Raw genomic sequence first — 25,437 nt, forward strand, 5'->3', positions numbered from 1 at the left:
AATTTCAACGATGTGAAGTTAAAACAAAATTACTAAGGCGCTGTCAATTCCAATTAACATCATTTTTAATGTAATTTTTGCGTACAGGTGTATTTTATTAAATTTACACCTTTAATTACTAAATGGACAGACCCTCCTTTCATCTTCCATCGGCGTATGTCCAAAGTTGATTCAGGCCACTGGACTTCATCACAAGGGAGAAAGTCCGTCCCTTTTAATAACAATATTCTATTTACACTCTGGTGTTAAATAAATGTTGCTTCGATATTAGAATCTGGTTTTTGAAATGGATATGATATGACACGTAAATTTGTTCCCATTAGTTGCAAAAGAAGCCTGATACTTGACAAAAACAGGTCGAGGTTTTAACATACCGCCCTCAGTCAAATGCCGCCAACGGCAACTTTGCAGCTATTTGATATTGTGGTCACCGCATCGCTTTCAACCGCGACGACATGGATAACAACCAAGTTTGGTATCAATAAATCTGCACTTCATCTCACTTTACCTAATCAAATACCCTAATAACATAAGCTTAAAGAAGCCATGATACGTTACGTATAATAATCCCATTACCTAATCATAATAGTTATAACATTACTTAGGCCTATATCACTATGTACAACACGATAAACTAGCGTGTCAAAAGACGAACTCTCGTTCTCAGCGCGAAATCCGTTAAGTATTTCGTATTCGAATGACTAACGTTAAATAACTTGTTTGTTGATTTTGTACTTAAAATTCGAGGAAAAAAAACACCATAAATTGCAAATAGTTTGCGTAGAATTACAATGATAAATTAACCTACGTCAATTGATAAACACTATTCTACAAACATTATACAGCAATTACAAAACGGATTATATGTATATATAACACATTTATTGGTAAAGTGAAGGATAATATTGTACCTAAACAAACTATTTTTGTTTTTTTTTCATTAATGTTAATGTAATGTTCGATTTATAGAGCGCTTATACAATCAAAAGATTGTCCCAAAGCGCTGAGAGAAAAAACAGAAAGAAATTACAAAGAAAAAAGGTGTGTTTTTAAGAGTGTTTTCAAAACTATGATAGAGGATGCATTTTTAATAGGATCAGGAAGATAGTTCCACAGTTTAGGAGCTGCAACTGCAAAGGCTCGATCACCATAGGTCTTAAAGCGGCTGGGTGGAACAAATTAGTTTAAAAATAATTCATTGTTTAATTGGAAGCCAATGAAGTTTATATAATATTATTATTATATATTAATGTCACAATAGTTATTCACTTTGACCATAAATTGGATCGAAAAGAAAATGTATTTTAAAGAGAAAATTCAAATTTGCTGCCAGCCAATTGCCAATTTCGCTGAATTTACCGTTTGTTTGGTCACATTATATTATGGTGAAAACATAATTTTTCGGGTTTTTTTTACGGAACTTTATTAAAGCTAAACTAAGCGGCCTATTCAAAATCTGATGTTTTTATAATCTTCATTGTTATGTATTTGGGGAACAATAATGTTTAAGAAAGCTTAGGTACGCGCATGAATTTCAGATATAATATCTGGTTCAATGTACATAGGCCTAAATCAAATATGAAATTACAACAAAGAAACATTATTTTCTCTTAAAATGGTAAAATACAAAATTTGGCGAAATTCTGCTACAAAAAAAAAACAGACATCATTTTTTCAGTAGTTAGGTAGTTCAACCTGATGTAATAACATGTAATAACATGTCTGGTGACTCCCTATAAAGCGATAAAAAATGCAAACAAGGGATGATTGACCTTAAACATTTAACTTGACAAAACTAAGAAGTTTACAGACCATTATTAAAGCGCTCTTAATTTGAGTAACATGTGATGTTTATATTAATTCATTTGAGCTATAATAAATTAAGTAATTCTAAATAACAAAAATAGAATCCAGAAAATTGTTTACATTTGTTGATTATCATGGAACTAGAGGTCATGTATACAAGTTATTTAAAGCAAGTTAGGCTTAATACTACTATAGGAAGTTTTTCTTCAGTTGTAGATTGTGGAATAGCCTACCATCTCATTTTGTAAAAAGCGCCAAGCCTGAATAAATTCAAGTCACTGCTTAATGATAATCGGAAGACTCTTGACTGTAAGTTTACTTGTTCACACATCATCAGCACATCATCTCTAACATCCAAACTCAAATATTGTCATTACAGTTATCTTTTAAATATAAACAAACATTGTTCGTACCCGGATCCCCCAAACGTCTATACAATGTTAGTATTGAAAAAGAAGAAAGAAAAGGAAGGGTCATATAAGCTTAGCTTGTTAACCGACCTATTAAAATCAAACAAGTATCAAGCAAGTAAGTAAATAAATAATAATTAAATAATCAATTCAATATTTAATATAATCAATTCATTCAACATTTATTTAGAAACAGTTACAAGAAATAAAAGAAGCATGCATTTACAATAACTTAAATGGTAACAATAAATAACAACAACAGCCTCATGAATTTCAAGTATGCATAATTATTTCATAAGCATAAGTCGTAAACCCATATCAGTTCAATCTTTTTTTTTTAAGTAAAAGAATGTTATTCCTCGTTGTGTGGCATTTGTTATCGAACATTTCTGGTTATTATTGTGAAAACCGGTGTATTCATCGACGCGTCATCACGTTATACACTACAGGTTATCGACACCCGGCAACATATTTACCGAGAGTAAACTATTAGTAGGAATACGTGCTTAGATATCTATACAGATCAGATCTAAAGCGATTTTAACTGTGAAAGTAGAGGAAACTGGGCTAATGCGTTAGCATGGATGATATTCGTGGCCTAGGCCTACGTCATCGAATATACTATAACGAAATCTAACAGTCGAAGACATGCAGAGGTATCGCAAAATGACGAGATTACTAACCGATAACCTCTTGCATGGAGGTAAGGACCGGCGCACCCGCAGTGCCTGCACTTCGCGTTGATTAATTACCATTGAACTTTAAACACTGGTCACTAATTGTTCACACTATAGCATTACACAGCAATGTACGACCGGTCGATTGCACCGCCGCCGTTCACGAAAGAGTTCAAACGTCGCCTCTGCTAAAGTATTCTTGATGACAGCCATCGCGTGGCAGATCGCTGCACGCAATAAAAATAATAAAAATTGATCGTTTTATTGAAAACTATCAATTTTAGAAATTCATCATAACAGTAAAGAATAGATAGACATTTGATATTGTATATAGGTCTACGCGATCAACGCGACGATACATTCATAACGCTTTAAAAATAGTATAAACACATTGCTATCATACAAAGTGTAACACTGCATGTAATACAGAGTCACGTGTCATGCTAATGTGCAAATGCAAAAGGATGTTCTCAAACACATTTCCAAGGAAAAACCCCAAAAAGTATCATTTTTCCTTCTAATCATTTTATTGGAAAACACCTCCACCCCCCGCTCTCTCTCTCTCTCCCCCTACCTCTTTTGAGCGAGGCAAATTTACACAACAACGTTCGGTCGGTAAGCGGAAACCGCGTAGCTTGTACCACGTCGACTCTGTATAATCCTGAGCGGAAACCGCCTGTCCGCTCAGCGTTTTGTGTAAATGGTCATATAAGGAATAATTCTATATTTTTTATTACCGTTACCCTCCTTCCGTTTCCTTGAATTGTAGGCCTACACAATTCTACTACTGTATGTGTATAACTCAAACGTAAGTAGGCCTAGTAACGATTAAGTTTCTTGTAATTGAGCACACTTGTACAGGTGGAGATTTGCTATGTACCCCTTCCCTTTGTGTTCTATCTCACATACATACAGGTGCCTTTCGTGCAATCACATCTGGTTCACGGTTAATTAAAGAGAAATAATTAGAAATCCGTTTCGTAGGAGACCTGCACACGGATTCACGCGTTGGGATGTTAGTTGATTGTGTAGCCTACATCGTTTTAATCGCGGCTTAATTAAACGATGGCTAAAGAAACGGCCGCACCGTGCTCTAGACACGCGTACGGATTGTCGATGCGTACGTTATCAATTATACGTTTCATTTAAAGATACATCGTGATATAATTATTGTATTCCGTGGGAATAATCAACTATTAGCTGACAAGTTATTATAGTTTGGTCAATTACTAGTCTTGCAAGAAAGTAGTAGACTAAGCGAACACAGGATATTCGTCGTCCTCCCCTAACCGTCGTGTTTCGTAAAGTCCTCTATACTGTGTGTACGCTATGGTACTCGCCGCGCGTCAATATAGGGAAAACTGTAGATGTAAAATGTAATCATTGTTGTAGATTCTACAAAACTGAGAACATTTCAAACATAGATCAGTGTATAATTATAATATAATTTAATTAAGTCGCGACCCATAGGTTGCGGAACGGCGGACTAAATTTGAATGAAAATGTGCGTTTAACAAAATCATGAAAGCACAGTACTCGCATTTATCAACATGTTGGCTTTTTGGCAACATAACTTAAGCTTTAATTAAACCAGTTAAGGAATTAGGAAAAATGTTCACAAATATAACTTCTAGCTATTTTTTAAAATGACTTAAGTAAAAAAAGTTCCGTTTTTATTTTTGCTAAGCAGGTTTTATAAATCACATCTTTTCACAGATTTTTCTTCGCATTTTGCCATTTCCATATGAATATGGAATGTCAATTCGAATTTTTAATTTTCCATTAAAAATATATACCGAGGGCTAGGCCTATATGATCTAGTTTTACAAAGCAGATTAGTTGTGTACGAGAATTAATTTATGCTTAGGCCCTACACTATTAAAGATGTATTGTCCCCTTATAAAAAAAATCGTAATTTTGTTTTTGTTGAATGTGCCACTTTAATGTCACATAATAGTTATCCACTTTGACCAAAAATTGGATAAAAAAATTATTTACCTGAAAAAACTGTAATTTAAAGATTTAAAGCAAAAAAATCGTCAAATTGGCTGCCAGCCAATGGATTTTTGGTTGAATTCAACCATTTATTTTGTTATTTTATAAGTGAAAACATTATTTGTTTCAGTTTTTTTTTACTACGGAAGTAATTAACTTGATTAAAACTACAAAATGGCTAATTAAAAGTCTGATTTAATTAATCTTCATTTTACATGTTTTTGGGGGACAAATACATCTTTAAGACAACAGGTAATATATCTACATAAGGAAGTATAATAACTCTAACTGAGTATAGCATACCTGGAATTATGTGGTTGGAGTTGGAGTTCAAAATAACTTGCTCTGGTGGACATCGCTGGTAAATGTATTCTGTAATATTGAGACAATGATAATATAAAACTTCAAAATAGCTATCAAAATAAAAACATATTTGAATTAAAACACAATCGAACGAAAAACTTTCTAAAATTATTTGTAAACAATTATATTTAGGCCTAGGCCTATGTATATTCCTTTGGATGAATGTATGCGGGGAAGAGAGCTCTTCCCTCTTGGTTTCATGTATCATTAATATCGAATTGATGCTATAAAAAAACTTAAGCTTAGAGCAAATAATATTACTATTTACTCCCTATACGTTCATGTTCAATTGAAGTGTTGTGATTGGACAGGCTTATGTGATCTATGAGCAGAATACTTCTACAGATAGCATATTTTTAAATAGATAGATAGATTCAAACTGACAAGTCATCTAGAAATGAGTCTATTCTGTACACATACAGCTTGACTCATATCTAGATGACTTGCGTTAGTCAGTTAGAATCTATCTAGTGACAGCTAAAATCCGGGTGGTTAATGCGAACAACGAATTTTCGTAAAGGTAATAATGCCATCACAGGATCCACTAAACGTTGTTTAGGATTAATATACTACTACTAAAAATGAAACCTATAATAACTCCGATAACTTTCATTTATAAACTTCCAGGGGGCGTAACGTGAATGACAATCATCCGTAGGGGCTTCCCATGTTCCACTTCTCAGGTGTGTTATACCTGGCATGGTCTCTACATTTTACCTGTCGCAATACATCAATCGGCATTTATCTGCAATGAGTTGTACTTAAGCCTAGCATTGCACCTGTACACTTCCACGTGTGGTCCGAATTTGATCCCTCTCATTAGGCCTACCTCGGATTATAAATTTTCATATTTTTAATATTTTCTCGCTTTCTATTTATACGCACATCTAGACTGCAGAGATACAGACAGTCACATTACATATTCACCAAATGTCAGGTAAACAGTCTAGTTTGAAACAGTACTCCTTATGCTGCTGAAAATAAATAGTATCTAACTGTACACGTTTCTTTAATGTGATAAGTCAATGAATTGTTAATTTTACGGAATTGAAGACGGTGCCGTTTGCAATAATGAAAACAGAATTGAACACTTGTTTTTATCGACCAAGGAACCTCAAACTTGCTAACGGATATTTGGTAGATATGCTTAAGCATTTGCTTTTATTATCCCAAACTTTAATAGCTTGGATAAACAAATAAACAAACAGCAACTTCAATCGCATTTCTACTTTTAAAAACGGTGCATAATTGATTGATTTTGTTGACATCATTCACACATAAATACCGAAAAGGATACAATACAACAACAATTTAGACCTAAAATCGATATACTGATAAAAGTACATACATATAGGAATGATATACGAACATTAAACACACACGAAAAGATAAATAAATGAAACCGATGTCCGGAATTTTCAGTCGGGTCCGAAATTTTTTTTTTTTTGAAGAGTAGTAGAAAACGACTAAAAACAAATCTGCGTACGGAGACAATAAGTGCTTGTTGTGTGCTATGTCAATGTGAAACAAAGACCAAAAGTCCACTGGATTTAACTACACTTATTGTATTATATGAAAGTGAAACCAGGGAAGAGTCCATTCATTTTTTTAAAGTAGTTAAGTATTATACAACAAATTATGTAGACTATTTTGATATAACTTAATAAATAAATACAATATGCATATTACTGTACCTACGTTAGAACCCACAATAAGGGGACATTTGTTGGATTTGAATAGCGTTTCTACTGTAGGGCTGCCCTTATTAAAGGGACACTAACCAAAAGAAACGAAATTATCCCCTTATAATTGGGTTTTTCGCTGGGGAAAACCCAACACATTTTTGTATACCAAAATGAACAATAATTGAGAATTGATGTTTTACCAATGAAAACAGAGAAAGTATCATAATTATTATGACAGCCATTTTATGTGTACTTTTAATGGCGGTGCTCTCTGATACTGTATTCAGTTTTAATTAGCTCTGTTAACTTTTCTGTTTGGCGCCCCCTTGCGATGTTTAACTCCCGTTATTAATCAGATAGACTCTTTTGGTTTGACGCAATTTATTTGCATTCGCCACCAATGTCGCGGCTTCCTCAATTACTCTAACAATAGTGTGTCTAGAATTATAATAGTATAATGCCGATAATATAATGTAAAATGTGTATTATATTCTATAAGTAATATTTCAAATTTCGTAATATTGTGCATAAATTCGTTATCTCATATTACGGATGCGGCAACAAAAACAATGATACAAAAATAAACTGAAGGTTTAACAATTAATAAATAAAAATATAGTGCTATAACTAATAAAATGGCGTTCGCTGTACAGTTTAAATGTGTGCTTTTTATTATGCGAATATTCTAATAACATGAGGTAACAATGAGTTAATTTTCATAATATGGTATGTTTTGTTTCCTTTCACGGGGAATTTTTCAGGCCTCTGGCCCTGAATATGTGCATAGCCTAAGCCAACTTAATACATTATTGCATCGATAAAAAATGGTGTTTTCTTTTAAAAGCATGCAAAAATACATGTTAGTAGACCGTCTAAAATATGAATTGGAATGGGATTATATACTGGTTTTTTTTAAATAAAATGTGTACACAGGTTTTGCTACATCATTATCCATACTAAAGTAATTGATCTGTTGTCACGTTTTTATGCCTGTCTAATGACGAATAACCATGACTTTATTTACCATTTGCTTATCGTCAAACCTATTTTGAGGGCTATGTATCTTCTAACCTTTCCACAAAATACCTCACACCTTATTAATATCAAACACCTGGATTTATCAGACGATAGCCTGGCCGAAATGGTTCACCTTTTTTAGAAAAGTAAACCATTATTAAAGCTAGTCTATTGTATTATCTATATTATTTTATTTATATCAAAAAAAGGTAAATCAACTACTTAAATATACATAAATAATAATGTAAATGATCCGTAATTTCACAAAATATTAATATTAAGTTGGAATAATAATTAACTAGTTATAGCCTAATAGTGCAAAGATGATAATAACTTTAATAATAATAATGTTATAATAGTCAGATACTAGAAGTACATGTGTTAGATAAAGCACGTTTCTGTACACACTTTTTTAATCAATCAAAAGAACAATCCATCGAAAATATTCATTTTTAGTTATTTTACATAAAATAGTGAAAACACGGGTTACCAGTAGCTTTTAAACAGTTTTTAATATTTAAATATTTTATGTAGAAATCGTACATTGCACTTTAGTTTATTAAGTAAGACAATTGGGATTGTAAAATTAGGTTGATAATTGACAATATCATTTATCCACGCCTACACGACACAGCATCCTAATATTCAGACATGAAAGAACCACTGAAATCGAGTAAAATTGTTGATTAATTTATTTGAGGATCACAATACGAATAAAAGTGACAAGTGCACATTGTAAAGTATGCAACGTTTTCCATGTGTGGGCTTCGCGATGTGTGGTCGCCGTTCCACTCCGATGATTGGCTGAAGAGTTTGTGGGCGGAGTTTAATTGGTAAATGATGAAGTAGCTCCAGAATGGTGTCAGTGGATTTATACGATTCATGAGTACTATTTGGCCGAGAAGACCGTTGGAGTCTAACTAGAAAACACATGCACCAATTGAGTGGAAAACTGACTTTACTATCATAACAGCCAGTTGACTTTTGTGTATTTTTCCAGATTTCACCTCTTAGTTATTTTGTACCAAACCGTCAAAATTGCTTCGTGTGCTGAATTCGCTATGCAGCCAGGGTTTCCCTCGGCTCATCCTAACTCAGGGATGACGGGCAACATGAGTATGATTCATTCAATGTTCCCGGAACAAAACTACTACCGAAGCTATCCTGGGATGATGTCAATGTACGGAGCGGAACAGTATGCTACCAACATGATTGCTAGGCCTTATGGACCTTATCCTACCCACAACCACAATCCAAGAGACATGGTGAAGCCACCCTACTCGTACATAGCTCTGATTGCTATGGCCATTCAAAACGCTCAAGACAAGAAGATTACTCTGAATGGAATCTACCAGTTCATAATGGACCGTTTCCCATATTATAGGGAAAATAAACAAGGTTGGCAAAACTCTATTCGTCATAATTTATCTTTAAACGAATGTTTCGTGAAAATTCCACGTGACGATAAGAAGCCAGGCAAGGGAAGCTACTGGACCCTAGATCCTGACAGTTATAATATGTTTGACAATGGAAGCTATCTACGACGACGTAAACGATTTAAGAAGAAGGATGCATTGAAAGATAAAGAAGATCGACAGAGAGTACAAGATACAATGATTCCAATTCAACAGCAAACGTTGTGTAAAGACTCTATGGGTAGCTCAGAGAATCTGAACAATTCAAATTCAGTAACTGCTAGCCCGCCTAGCATTCATAGCAACTCTGGTAGCAATTCTTCAATCACGCATGTTACGCCGAAGATAGAACCTTTAGACTCTCCTACGGGTATGTTGACGGACAATACGCCTCAATCGGCGCGTGCACTAAACGTGAATCTTGAAACAACCTCACCACCAACTGGTGGAAACTTTACAGTTGAAAATCTAATGACCATACAAAGAGACAATGCAAGTGATATGAGTACTGCAAACCCTAACCAATCTAGAGTAGCCGATCATTTGGCGTCTTCACAACCAGTAACGTATGCTCAACATCAAACCATGTATACGACACATTCTTATACAAAAGGAACTGATCATCTGAACTATCAATGTAGTCTGAACAATTCTTCACAAAATATGTATCACTCTGAAGCAGTTGGTAAACACATGTCTATAGCACCAACACCAGAAGAACTACACCATCAACAGGATGTGATACCAAGGCATAGTCCTCATGGACAGACGGCTATGACACACACGAATGGTACTTCGAGTTTGCGATCAAACTGGTACCATGGAACAGATCTACGGAATACCTCTCCTACAACACCGTATCACCCAGGTATGTACGATGCTTCTCGCCTACTAGGCTCAGCACCTAATCAAAGTTGTCAACTTTCGTCAAGTTATAGATCAACGCATTCAACGCCTGTATATCCAACATCTAGCCCTTATTCCTCGGCTTACGACTAAACTTTCAATAACTTTCAAAACTTTATCCTAATCTTTAGTCGGATGTTACGCAAATTGCTGCAACTTGTTAAAGTGCTCTTGATTCATTTAAAACGGTGGGTTATTTTAACTTCTGACATAATAATGTACTAATGTATTAGTCTTTAGTTTAGTAACAACAATTTTAATATCAAAATGATATTAAATTACCTAAATATTGACGGGCAATATTGTACTAATTTTTAGTAATTGTTAATTTTCCGTGGGTTCTTTACATTTTTAAAAAAGAAATTGTGATTGGAAACACGAAACAATCAATGTTTGTCACGCAATCTGATGAATGTCAGGCAAACCGAAGGGGTCGCTTCGGAGATTGTTTACGCCGAAAAAACGAATGGACCCAATTAGGCATTCGACGGGGTAGCACACAAGTGCACCCCGTATTTTTGATAAGTTATTGACTTCTTGTTGCTCTATCACACACTATTATTAGGATATTCATTTTTTGGTGAATTTCAGTGTTGATTGCGAACAACATTGCAATAAGCTTTGTTTTTATTATTAAATTAGGTCTACCATATTTGTTATTTTGAATAGACTGGTTTAAAACAGTAGATGTTAAAACAGTAATGCATTTTAATCCCAAATTCGATTTAGAAAAACATCGTTATAGAATGTTTTTACAACAATTAAGCATGGTATAATACTGTAGCCTAATATTTTATGCGTACTCAGAAGCATTTATTATCACAAGAACTAATACAATATTTCGTTAGAATGGGATGTAATTAGCTATTAAAAGGTATACAATAACATTATATCAAAACACAATGCTATGGTATATCGATAATAAAAATAAAGTTATTAAATTTAATAATATTAAAGATATTTTACCTTACTCTTGTTGAAAAACAAGTGATATTATACAGTGAACTGAATGGGCAGTGTCCATTTCAAAATTAGTTTTATTTTGTTTTCTTTTTCTTTTTTATTTCTGGACAGTGTATTAAATAATTTATTAAAATTTGCAATTTTGTTTGTACGGTATAATATAAGTTGTATATTTTCAAATACTTTAGAGGTACAGTATATTTATTGTTGAGAGTAGTTGGAGAGACAAAATATGAGACATAACTCGTAGCTAACATTTCGAATCATTTTGTTACACTGTATGTGAGTTTTATATAATTACTCATTTATTTTCCAGTATCTGTATGTAACGTTAAGACAATGTTTAACTGGTTAATATTATCACAATTTCTCGCTAAATGATTCTATTTTTGGTGACGGCTCTCATGAATAAACGAATTCTTTGTGATTCAATGAAAACTACTATGGATAACTTTTATATTATTTCATTTGTGTTAAAACTTAAATTTATTAATAAATAGTTATAAAAAAGTTATTAATAAGGTACATACACATTGTAAACTATTAATAACTCATTGCTGAAATTGCTACGTTAATACTAAAAATGTGAACGTTGCTATTAAAAATCACCAAATGATCAATTTTGTGACATTAAAAATCTTTCTAATACTAATTTATATTATAGACGTTTTACCATGCACATTTTGATTGAATTCAACGTTAATAACGATTCGATTCTTTCAAAAAGCTGAATTTCTCTTCTGAATTAATAACAGGGACAACATTTGATTCTGATTTGATCACTTTATTTCAGAATAAATATTCCATAAATGTACAACAAAAAAGAATACAAAACCGAATATCTTATTTAGCATTTGGACATAAATTACGACTAGGCCCCTATAGATTATTGTTCGTAATTAATTCTTAACCATACTTGACATCAACTTAATATTATTGCAGCTTGTTATCTTACTTAACGTGCCATTTAAACATTCTTAGATTAAAACACTTCGTGTGCTTTTATACGGTTCTCGATCAAGTGGGAAGAACAAACAAATAAGATTGTAGGCCTATACATTCGTCATTGCCATCCATTTTATTAATCGTTGTTTTAATGACCATACAACTTATCTTTATCTTGAAGCTATTATCGAAATAATAAATAAAGTGTGTAACACAGTAAGCGCTATACTCAATGCAGTAGTTTACAAAGCAAATTGATAAAAATGATGTCAATTCTTATGATGAAATAAAATATTTAACAATACGTTTATGTAATACAGTACAATAAAATTTATGTCGCTACTCGTTAAAAGAATTATTTCAGTTTCATATCATTTTTAAATGTTTAATACATTTATAAAGCGATCATTACAAACTGTAATTGCATGACATTTAAGGTAAACATTCGAACTTTTACTGATTGTCAAATCGAATAAAATCTAAGAATGGATGATATTTTTTTTTTCTTTGCCATTCTATGATTCAATTGTATAGCGATGAATTTCATTAAATCATTTGGGGTTGTCTCTGTATTATGTATCTATCCACAATTCCATCACTGGCCCGACTATGGCTGTGAATTACTACGGAAAGGACCTGCTAACGGAACATCATGAGCCGCACACTTCGCTAAACAGAGACAGGCACAGTCAATGAATCGCAGGCAGGGAATGCAATACGGTAAGTTATACCGGTATATACGTTCCGTAGTTATAATTACTTAAGTGGCTAATTAGTGCAGGTTGGTATGTTTAACGCTTTTAGATAAACACTTAAGTAATTCTCTGCTAACATTGCAATTACGATAATTAATAAAACTAATGTTATTATATCAACTTCAAACAAAAATGGTACTACTGTACGCAAGGAATGAGTTATTCCTCATAATTTAACAAACGAATAACCAAATAAAAATGTATGTGTTTCTTTCATCGCGCAGTTCTTTACATCTAACATGTCACACTCGATATGATACAATGTACAGTTTATTGATGTTCTGGTGGAATTCTTGTGTCAATAATTTTTCGATTTACTATTGTATAAGGGATACAGTTGTTCATCTACATACAATCACGTTAGGTCTATTCTAACCAGGTTATTTCGTTTTTTTTACTTTCTACTGGCCTATACAAACAATCAAGCAGGAAAGTTCAGTGATTTAAAAATATAATAGGCCAATATTATTAAAAGGATTGTATTCAATTAAATGTAATATATTTTGCATGATCACTATTTAGTATTATGCTTTTCCATATTTGTATTTGATGCCTTTTTTCCACTGTACCATACAGTATATAACTTCGCAAAATGATTTGTTTTGTAACGTATGTTATGTAACCTCCACAATTTTCAAGGATTTTTTTTCAAATTATATTAGCTATATACCATCAGACCACGCTTATTGATTTTTTGGAAAATCGATATATTGGTGACGACACAGACAGCTCATTAAAATCTCTAGACCTTAAACATTAATTATGTGTCCGAAATATTAAATATCAGGGATGTTTAGTGAAGGAACAGTGAAAATATTTTTTTGTTGATATCGTATTTAGCATTCGGGACATAAATTACGACTATAGATTATTGTTCGTAATTAATTCTTAACCATACTTGACATCAACTTAATATTATTGTAGCTTGTTATCTTACTTAACGTGCCATTTAAACATTCTTTTAAACACTTGAAAACAAATACTGTTAATAATGTATTATGATATTTAAAAAAAGATTTATTTTTCTTTTCATTGTTTGCTATCTCATTTTTAATCGCATCTTGAACAAATATACAATATTGTAACTATACTTTCTTAATTGTATACATTTCATATTGGTATTAATTCATCATGCAATTCACAACTTTGTAGTAGGCCTATTATTGCATTACTTTACATATTTCCTTTTGTATTACATGTTACAACATGTAAAAATAAATGGAAAATGTCATATCATTATTTGTCATTATAAACAATTTAGTACAATTACGTCAGAATTATTTCCAAAATATTTGACCAAACTTAACTCTGATGCAAAACTACTTCGCGTGCTTACTTACTTTAGAACTTCGTCACCGAGAGTACATGTATTCTCCGCCTGGGCTGCTGGGTCAGATATACACCTTACAAGATATTTCCATTCATTTTTGTTCTGTGCAACTTTTATTATTAGTTAGTCGTTTGCAGTTTTGAATTTCAAGTTAGAGGGGTTTTTGATGAATTTTTGGTCGTTATTCAGTTGTCAACTTAGTGTCGTTCGTTTTTTCAAACTACATTAATTTTCATTCATTTCATTTGGTACTAGCTATCATTCATTCATTCATTCATTTATTCAATAGTATGTAGGCCACTGGCCCAAGTACAATAATAGAAAATAATGTATATTATAACATTTAAGTAGTAGCAACAGAAAAATAATTAGTTTTATATTTAATAATAATTACTTTTTATATGCGAAAAAGGCAAATATTACCAGGCTATTGATTACATTTTTCTTTTTGTTTGTCATTAGTAAAATAAACTCTTTATTTGTTGGTTGATTAAAATAATAAGGTTTTAAAAAGGAGTGTCTAACTTCGTTGTAGTATGGACATACTAAAACAAAGTGATATTCATTTTCAACCTCGTTACATTTTCAAACTTTACAGATTCGTTTTGCCCTTTGACAGTAGCATGTAGTTAACCAATAGAACATAATAATAACAATTTGAATACAATATGTGATATTAATATTTAAAGATGATATATAAAGGAAATAATAATATTTGATAATATTAATACTGAAATGAGAATGATTGGTCAATACTATATTCTATTAAAAGTCCAAAGTGCTTGTCTGAAAATGACCCAGAGTCAGATATAATATATTATTATGAATAATTTGAAGTTACAAAGTTCGAGGTTGTTTAAGACGGAAAAAATATATATTTGTATAGTACAGTATATTTAACATCGTATCTATACATTAATTACAGGAGAGACATTTAATGATTCCGAAGTTAAGGGATGTTCATCTATGGTTGCTAAATAATGAATAAAGAATGCAAATGGCTGAAGAAAAAATTAAGAAAACCCCTTGAAATTAGTCAAGTACATTATGATTGTTAAGCTTGAATAACGACTGACAATTGATCATTAATAAAATATCAGCGATCTGCATGAGGCGTAACATTGCAAAAACAATAATCTATATAAGTTTTGCTACAATAACAAAGTTATTCATTCTATGAACGAAGGTGATAATGGATATGCGATGCACGAAAATCTGACGAAGGCAAAAATGTACAATTTAGGCATAGTTTTGAAGAAGAAGATGCAATTAAATCGGAAAGTCTATTCAAATAACAACTAAGTGTATATTTCACAAATTAATAAAGAAACACAAATTGTAAATCCGGACAAAATCGGACAAATTAAATTTTAGTTGATTGAAAATTTGAAAATAAATTTACAGTTATTAGAATATAAACCATCATAAGAATGTAATCAGAATAGCTTATGATGAACAATGTTTAATAGCTATGTTAATTAATAAGCTGACCCAATCAGTTAATAATAATTGTGATGTTCAGCATTGTTTATCCTTTTTTCGTTAAAAAGGTTCACATTCATTTTGATTCGCTTTAGAACTGTATTTATGTCTTTTATGTGTAAACTGACTTGAGTTGGGTCAACCGACTCAACTCAGCTACAGTGTTTAAGTTCACTTAGGTTGACCCTGGTCTCCCCAATTTCAGTTTTTTGTTTGTTATGTATATACTGAAATAGACCGAATAAATAATGAAATGATAATGTAACTTTTCTATATGTCTTTTATGTGTTTTTTTCTGTATTAATGTTTTTTGTAGATGTTTTAATTGATTGTGACGAGGAGGCGAGTATCACATTTTATATTTTACATCATTATGTGACAATACAGTTATAATTTCTGATAAATTAATCTTTAATAAAGTATTTAGGCCTATGTCGGTCTTATAGTCAATGATAGTACAGTATATGTCTTATAATAATTATGACACTGTACGATATTCCATTAGGCCTTGTATGAATTATTAATGAGTAACCTATACAAGGCCAATATATTATAAGTCAAAATATTATTACGTAATGCATTGTTATGTATTACGGTGACATCAATAGCTTATGAATATTTATCTTGGTTGTATAGTTCGTTCAAGTAGCACGATAGTCAGTTTAACTTATTCCTAATAGATGTAATTGTTATAATCCTATTTTATGTTTACAATACAAAGATTATTATTAAACATTTACCTAATTAGCACTGTATTAAACACACGTTTAATTGCTTATTCTAGCACAACAATATATATAACAAACAAACTAAAGTACCGTTGTGTGCTTAACATAATAATCAGGCGATTTGCTATTGTCAAGTGACAACTCAACAATCGATTACAAAAGTATAAATTCAGAAGAGTAACGACGGATCAAATGGGTTACAGACAAAATCACCGCTCTGCAGTCGACGGCCAATTGTTCCTATAACAATACACTCTAGCCCGTATGAAGGACATTGTCGCATGTCGAACCCTTAAATAAATAAAAACAGAAATACTTCTCACCCCGATCTACAAAAAAGTAGGTAAACATATCAAATCGAATCATGGAATTCACTCGATAATTTATGAGCTTACATAATATAGTACCGTTAGTTCAAACAATTAACTACGATTATGTTGTAGGCCTAAGCTTGAAATACGCAAACGAACTTATAAGTGATACTCAAAAAAAATACTTTGATTAGGGGCCTACATTTTATTCAATAGTTTAGTAGTATCATACGTGTCGGTAAATAAAAGACACGTAAAAGTTTACGCACATGCACAAAATTACAGATATCAGCTTGTGTACGCGCGCGTACATAATATCATTACGGTACTGTAATATCAAGTTTTGTACGCGCGCGTACACACTACCATTATCAGCTTGTGAACGTACGGTATTTTGGTATGGCGGTATGTTTTCATAAGCAATTGTAGCAACATGACCTTACTATAACCAACACCTATATTATCATAGTATTATTATTTAAGCAAACTTTGAGTTGATAAATAAATATTTAACAATGCTATAATAACGAAAATAAAATGGTTATTTTGTGATACTAGCAATACTAATATAAACAATATTACTAGTACTTATGAAAACAATAACTTAAATACAAAGTGTCTACTATAAACACAAACATTATTATGGTGTTAAAAGTATAATATACTGACGATACGGTACAAAATTAAATTATACTGTATAGAAACTATAATAATTATTATAATATAAAAATATTAATAATTTAGTAAGTACATTGATGACACGTTTGATATATTGTTTTTGTTGATAAGAACAACTTGACGAAATAAAATTAATTGAATTTAACTGTTGGCGCAATTTGTTAGGTTGTAACTAAGCTACACTATAAAAGTCAGCCATTGTTTTTTAGTAAAAAATATGGGCCTATAAGAACAAATTGTCGATATTAATTACAGTAATGTTATTCCATCAATTGGAAGCTGTGGTCATAAAGTATTCAGTGTAAATGCAATTTTGTTTATGAATAATGATGAACTAGTAAGTAATAGTGATTGTTTTATACTGAAAAGTATGCATACCTCCTTCAAAGCTTCTCGCACCTGGGCAGGTAAGATCTCTTCTTCCATGCAGTCTCGTCAGTCAACGGTTGCCGCGTGAAAGTTCATTTGACCCGAGGTTCGTGTCGTTGCTACTTAGGCCTAGGGTTTCGACAAGCATGTGTCTTTACACTGGCTGGGTATGCCACTCTAACGACATTTGACAGCTTCGCACAAATCATAACTAATATCTCATTAGGTTGAAAGTACAGTAGATATGAAACGCGTTGAAAACAGCGAATCTCTCAATATGGTTTCAAAGAACGCTCGTGTTTGCCGACGGCGCTGTTTACCTCCCTCCCTCTGTCAATAAATAACGACAAATTGCTTTTAAGTTTTAGCTTACTTTTTTTTTTCGTCGTTTGAACATAAATAACACAGTTTTAACAAACTAAAAAAAGGACCAGAAATAAGGCCTTAATTATTATTTATTTTAATGAAGTGTAGTAACTAGGCCTATACATTTTTAAATCAAATATTTCGTTATCATCATTGTAGACATGCGTGTTTTTAAAATGATTCAATTGCATGTATTATAAGCATTGGTTAGCTTCTATAGGCCATACCATCAATAACCAAGCTTTGCGTTTTAATCACACAATACAGACAGAGCATTATGCATCCCCGTCACTATGTTATGGTACTGGGGCCAAGAGGGTCATTTCAAGTAAACTAAGGGGTAGGCCTATTATTGCGAGGAGCTTATTAGTCATACAAATCCGGGAGTAATGTCAAGGTCTGCAAGCATGAACATAAATGCTCCTATTTCATGCACGTTCCCTGAAATAAAACTCATTGTCTACCGGATGTAATCACATGAGGAAGAAGGCAACAATTACGCGCGCGTTCAAACATCGATTTAAAACGGTTCTTTTCTGTACGCACGCGTTCACACATTGATGAAAATGGTTCGGCTTTCGTACGCGCGCGTTTAAACATTGATGACAATGGGTCGGTTGTCGTACGCGCGCGTTTAAATATTGATGACAATGGTTCGGTTTTCTTACGCGCGCGTTTAAACATTGATCGCAATTGTTCTTTTTTCGTACGCGTTCAGTGTCAATTCAGTACATTTTTATGGTATAGCAAATCGTATGCTACTGATGCGAAACAAAGTACAAAACAAACATGATAACACAATATTTATTACATCACAATTGTATCTTAATATCCAGTGATCAAGTTTGATTGTATGTCTATTATGCCTATGTGCGGTCATCAAAACACTTCCTGGTTTAGTTTAACAGACGGTAACATTTCCCGCGGTGTTTTATATCAATCAACGACTAACATACATAACCATGCTAATTTGTTTTTACATACAACATTGCTTATGGTTAGCAATTTCTACTAACGTGTCTACACTCCCTCAATTAAACATTTTGAAGCGAGACTTTTGGTATAAAGTTGTTTATGTCAAACACATGTTGACAACATACGGGCCAATTGATGCATCAAAGTGGTCAATTTGAAGACCTCAAAAACGTAAACTTCCTTTGCTCTCTGCCGTCTGAAAGTCCATTTAGATGTTATCCTGACTTTATTTACGTTCAATTCACACAACAATTCCAACATTTGTGATCAATATCGAAAAATTCGTTAAGTGGAATGACAGGCCTAAATTCTACTTCTACGTCTACATAATGATTGTATTCTTTATTTATAATATTTCGGCATAAACAGTACAAGAGGTGAAGGAGGGGAAGTTCAGCTATCGAGACAATGATATTAAATACAAATATTTCCTTGTAACCTAATTACCAAAAATGGTACAGCCCTACAATAAATGTCCATGTTTACAGTTATGAGACATTTGAATATTTTATATATCAAATAACTATAAGAAGGAAATAGTTGCTTATGTAATGTAATCAGGTTAGTGGTATGTTGAGATACAAAACTTACATGCGTGTTTCTACATGCTTCATTAGGTCGACAAAGAATGCCCTTTTTTCGAGAAAGCCTTTTGTATGCCATGATTGCGTTTTAGGGGAAATCATCATGAGCCAGAAATACCCGCGAGGCAAAAAGAGTCAGTATACGTTTGTGATTTGTCAACACCCTGTGTAAGGTACTCCACTAAATTGCTTGATTACCCGTTAGGTCTACTCAACACTTATAACCACACGGCAACATTGTGTGCTGTTATTTACTTCAGATTTAGGCCTATCATCTAGGCCAATATTGTAACGTTAAATTTCTCCATTGATGACCAACGTTATTTACACGCTTTCTAAATGTCTCTATAATTCAAAAATATATTTATGTTCAATCCATAATTCAGTATCATCAGGAAATAGTGAAATTAGGCCTACACTTTATTAATGAAAATAAATTTCTCCATAATATATTATGGGGAAATGTATTTTCAGGACGAGATATCAATCACATGACAAAATTTAGCACATGGGTCTATCTATTCCAATTGAGTGATTAGTGTCGTGGTATATATGTCTCTCCCCTAGTGTCAGCAAAAGTTCCCATCAAGAAAACTACGCAATTTGTAATTACCTAAAATTCTAATTAGTCCACTGACATCGAGTTTGTGCCGTTGTCAAGCTGCAGAAGTAAAAGTATAATATCTCCTGAAATGAATTCCAGCGGGAAGCGAATAGCATTTAAGGGGAAAATCGTTCAGTCACCTGAATAGATGACCGCTGACACTCATGCCTGAATATTAATTGCATGGAGAAATTAATTGGAACTGTTTTTTGGTCTTCGATATGATTACCAAATGATTACGTCACTTGGGACTGCTAGCAGACGACAGAGCTACATCACGCCGCGAGCGTCTGAATCATCGTAACACCGACGGGAGATTTTACATGAATTCGGAAACACATCTTTGTTTGAGCTGATGAAAGATGATTAATACGAAAGTTTATGACGAATAACGTTACAGATTGTGTTCTGTATTTAATGACTGATTAAAATAATGATAATAATGGATAATGGATCATGTCATGTCATTTTCAAATCTTAGGAAAGTGTCATATCATAAGGGTAAAACAACGTAACATGTTCTACTGTATTTATAATTTGCCTATGTTACTATAAAATATTTAACATTTGCATATATATACACAATTGGCTCTACTTAAAGACTAAAGCTCTACTACTATATATATATATATAAGTCATATCACTACTATATTTGGTCATATCACTACCATATTTGTGCACATCACACATTTTTTGTCAAACCAGTTTGATAGTGTAGACAGAGCTTAAATGTGGTCGCTTGAATGCTAAATTTAAAAAAAGCAACTTGCCTTAAAATACAAATATTCAGACCAGTGGGAAATAAACGTTCTAAGAAACTGCAAACGCATTATTATATTCGATTGAGACATTGACATACGATCTTATATTTTAATCAACAAATAATTACCATATTAAAATGTTGTTCATCTTCGTTAGTAAATGACTCGTCAAATGAACGTCTTCTAAACTGGGATATATCAATTATCGATTAACCTGTCACTCAAATCAACATTGGAAGATCTTAATATGAAAACAATAAGCTTATAATTGACATGGAGTAAATCAATCAGAGGTATAGTATATGAGAAGCGATATGCATACGGTTAAAAGCGTTAACTCTCTGTTAATTACCATACAAACACAATTAAAATGTTGCTGGATCATGTTACAGCACGTGTCATCGAGCAACCTGTTATATTTACTTAAATGATCAGATTCTATTGTACTGAAATTTACCATTTCACTCATGGAAGAAACATTTGGTTGACGTAATGTTTCTAAAATTATCAGTAGACTGCGAGGCCGTCTTAGGCCTTACTTGATGTGATTACACTCAACTTTTCGTTTTAAGATCGATGTTTTCTGTCACCACTGATCCGCGAATCTGAAACGCGGTTTCTGAGAGAGAACGAATTTGGCACCACTTGAAAAATAATTAACAATGTTAAACAAAATAATAATAGAATTATGCCAACGAGACTATTTATTTTTATTTAAATGTGAGTTAAACATTACTGTGACTTTTCTTCTGGGGAAAGCGGATTATTTTATATTTCTCATCAACCCTTTCTTCTTTTCCCTTTCTTTTTCTTTTTTATAAATTCATTTATCCAATTCTACAGCTGTCACGACATAGATTCTAACTGACTATTGCACGTCAACCCAAGAGGCAAAAAATGTTTACAAAAGTAATTTTATTCATTTAATGGAGGATATTAATTCAACTGGCCTATTATAATTAGCATGCGTTTTAATATTAGTTAGCCTATAAATTAAAATGTGCAAACGTATTTTAAAATTGTAAATTGCCGTCAAATAAAGAATACTTTTAATGTTTGGCGCCTGTGGTGTTATATTATATACTGTAAATTAAAAAACACACTAAGAGAAACAAGAACTGATTGATTACAGAGAAATGTATTTATTCAAAATAAGTATGTAACAAAAATATGAAATAAAGGTGAGTGAATCTCACAAAAGAGAAAAAAAGAATACTTGTAAGTGCGTTAACAAACTATGGATGGCTATGTTTAATTTGTTTCATTAATTTTGTTACCACGCTACTGAAAATATTATACATTAAAAACTGAATAGTTTATAAGATATATTACGGTACACGTAATAAATCCAGTTGTAAGCATTGATACTGTAATAATAAAGTAACAATTCGTCTAAAAACACAGACACAGTGCGATTGATTCAACCCCCTTGTCGTTGCCGAGTCAATGCGCAACTAAGCCCTTAAGTAATATGTATATTTAGAGAGAAAATATTTGAGAAATAAATAAAGTGTTAGAAAAACTAAGTAAGTATAATGTATATAAATATATGCTCACACACGCGTACGTTTGCTTAGCATAACAAATAGATAAACACATGTATTATAAAATGCCGTACCTGAAATGTGTGACTTAAATTTTGTCTTTCTGTATCAATATCAATAACAATAGGCCTATGCTTGTACTAATTTTATTTTAAATAAAGCGTTAAAATGGCCAAAATTCTGAGCAAAATAATATTAGTTCGAATCTAGCTGAAATAAAGTTTGAAATAAAGATAATTTTAATAGTTTACATATACATACATACACACACAATAAAATATAATATATATTTTGCTATAGGAGAAACTATATTTTGATTTAAAAATTAAACCCGTTTGAGGTTATTTTCACTAGTTTTGGGTTTGAGAAAAAATATTGAACCTGTGGCCTTAGTTAAAACCGGTAGGTCACATGATTTATATACAGCCAACAGTTACAAAATTCATTTAGCAAAATACAAATAAAAGTGGAACTTCCGTATTGTGTCATAATTTACACGCTCTAAATAAAAATACAATGTATTAAACAAGTATTTTTTATTTCCTTTAACGTATTAGAAATTGTGAACGAGCAAATACACAACCCATACCTTATTAGATTTTGATAAAATTGAGGGTTAAGAGTTCAATTAATTTCTCCGTGGAGATCTCCATTGCTCCAAAAATAGCTGCTCCTCATCACCCTCCTAATGAGAGACATCGAAGTGAACATCTTCAAGCCCGATGGGAGACTTAGGGTGATCGTTAAAGTTTGGTATTATAAACATTTGCAGCTATAAAAGTGTGTTGAAACCCAGCTTAAAGGGATAGTAGCGCTAACACGAATTGTTATTGAGTGTTAAGCGGTTTTGGTGGTTTTGTTAATATTACTTTGTGTCGTTTCGTATATTTTACGTTCGTGAATTCGACCAAATCAACGATAACGTTTGGTAAACAAGCTATTAAACACTGTGATGAAATTTGATGTGGGTTGTATTTATTCTTGTTCCATATATTTCGCTGCAGGTAAGGATTTCACTTCCTGAACTGAAAATGTTGAGGGATTAAGGAAAGTTATCCAAGGATTTTCGTTATACCTCTTGCAAAGTATACCCTGTTGTTTAAGGAAAGGAAAAAAACGGGAAGAAATTCCACTTTTCCAAACAGTAAAAGGTTTACTTTTGGGGATGTATGTCATTCAAATGTTTTCATAAATTAGAATAATAACGTTTCATGCAAGGAAACTGATTTTCGTTATACCTCTTGTAAAGTATAAATTATTGTTGTTTAAGAAAAGTTGAAGAAATTCCACACTTCCCAACAGTGAAAGTTTTACATTTGGAGATGTACGGTGTTACATTCAAATTTGTCCATAAATTGGCATAAAGTTTAATAACGTTTTATGCAGGAAACTGATTTTCGTTATACCTCTTGCAAAATATACATTCTTGTTGTTTAATTAAATGATTCCACTCGAAACGGAATACCAATGAAAAACACTTTTGTTGTGGCTCAACGATCACGTTACAAAAGATTGAAAAGAAAGTAGAAGCCGTCTTGAAAAATGTCAAATTAGGCAATGATTGGATGGCTTTACAACAATAGTACAACACACCCATGTGGAAAATCAGAAGTGAATACGCACAGTCAAGCGTGTGTTGTTATGGGGTGTATACTAACTGTAAAAAGAAGTGAATTTTCTTCAAAACATCGCAATCTTTTGAGAAATATCAGAAGAAACTACAGTTGTAAACTGTTTAAATAGTTTGTTTGACTTGTCTTCCCTTACCGTACCAATAGGAAATTGTTTGCGTTGATGCAAAAGATAGAACTTCTTTATACGGTTTTGAGGGGAAAACATTACCTACGGAACAGATTCTGACTGATTTTCTGTTCATCCATAAAGTCTAAATTGGGAAGGTATTTCGTTATAGTTATGATCGTTATCCGCCTCAGCTGCGATAAACAATTCTGCATCGATGGCCGAATTTGTATCGAAGTCGGGCCTCGGGCTAGAATTGCAAGTTGCTGAAAAGACCCCATTCTCAGTCCTAGTGTCAAGTCTTACCAATGCTACATATGGAATACGATACACGTGAATGTATTGCCTTTAGGTAAACTACCACCTGTGCCGTAGAACTGTTCTGAGAACGTTTATAGGTCTACCTTTCAGAATAAAACATATTCAAACAGCACAATCAACTAAGTATTACCATCGGCGTATAATTATATCTCCCTTTGGTATTGCAGTCCCTTTTGTTAAGAATCCTTAACAATCTCTGTTAATACTTTTGAAAACTTTGAATAGGGGCTGTTCCAGTAAAATGCAAACAAAACAATCACAATTTGTCACTAAACACTGCAATCGTTACGGTTAAGATTTACACAAGTAGGCCTACCTCGTTAAACATCTTTAAGCTTTTCAGTGTTAAGCGATTGTAACGTCATTGTGTTTGTGAGTACTGTTTACCAAAGACAAATCAGTGTCGTGCAAACAGATACTAAACAAAATATAGAAACACTGTAGAATACGTTGAGATCAAGTGGATATCTTATGCAGAACCCCTTCTTTGGTTTACCCCAATTGCGGGGATGCTTTCCAAACGAACGGGCGAGGGGCATTGTGTCTGTCTATATTCAAGGGACACGCATAAGCCTATAAAAAAAGACACATTCTCGTGAAACGAACAAAATACGAAGTGGAAATATTCGAACTCTTTCCGTAAGCGACCAATCGAATACGATTTATCTAAGCGACCAGCTGATTGCTTTGATTTTAAAGACAATTAT

At 32.6% G+C, this 25,437-nt stretch overlaps 2 protein-coding genes across 2 annotated transcripts in view; one reads left to right on the forward strand and one right to left on the reverse strand.

The window, feature by feature from the left end:
• Positions 1 to 18,199, reverse strand: part of LOC144850839 (forkhead box protein F1-like) — a 73,338-nt gene extending 55,139 nt beyond the window's left edge. The window contains exons 1-2 of the transcript XR_013614123.1: positions 17,845 to 18,199; positions 5,192 to 5,260 (exon numbers count right to left, since the gene is read on the reverse strand). The gene's annotated coding sequence lies outside the window, so the exon portion shown is untranslated. The remainder of the gene's footprint in view (positions 1 to 5,191; positions 5,261 to 17,844) is intronic.
• Positions 8,848 to 11,678, forward strand: LOC144850106 (forkhead box protein C2-like). The gene has a single exon (XM_078707304.1). It carries the CDS (start codon positions 9,015 to 9,017, stop codon positions 10,365 to 10,367), a length of 1,353 nt encoding a protein of 450 aa, XP_078563430.1. The 5' UTR covers positions 8,848 to 9,014; the 3' UTR covers positions 10,368 to 11,678.
• Positions 18,200 to 25,437: the final 7,238 nt, after the last annotated feature.

The sequence above is a fragment of the Antedon bifida genome, chromosome 8 (assembly GCF_963402885.1).
Source record: "Antedon bifida chromosome 8, ecAntBifi1.1, whole genome shotgun sequence".
NCBI classification, from domain to species: Eukaryota; Metazoa; Echinodermata; class Crinoidea; order Comatulida; family Antedonidae; genus Antedon; species Antedon bifida.

What these genes read in the sequence shown, in the direction of transcription:
- LOC144850106 (XM_078707304.1), top strand. Translation starts at nt 9,015, where the DNA reads ATGCAGCCAGGGTTTCCCTCGGCTCATCCTAACTCAGGGATGACGGGC.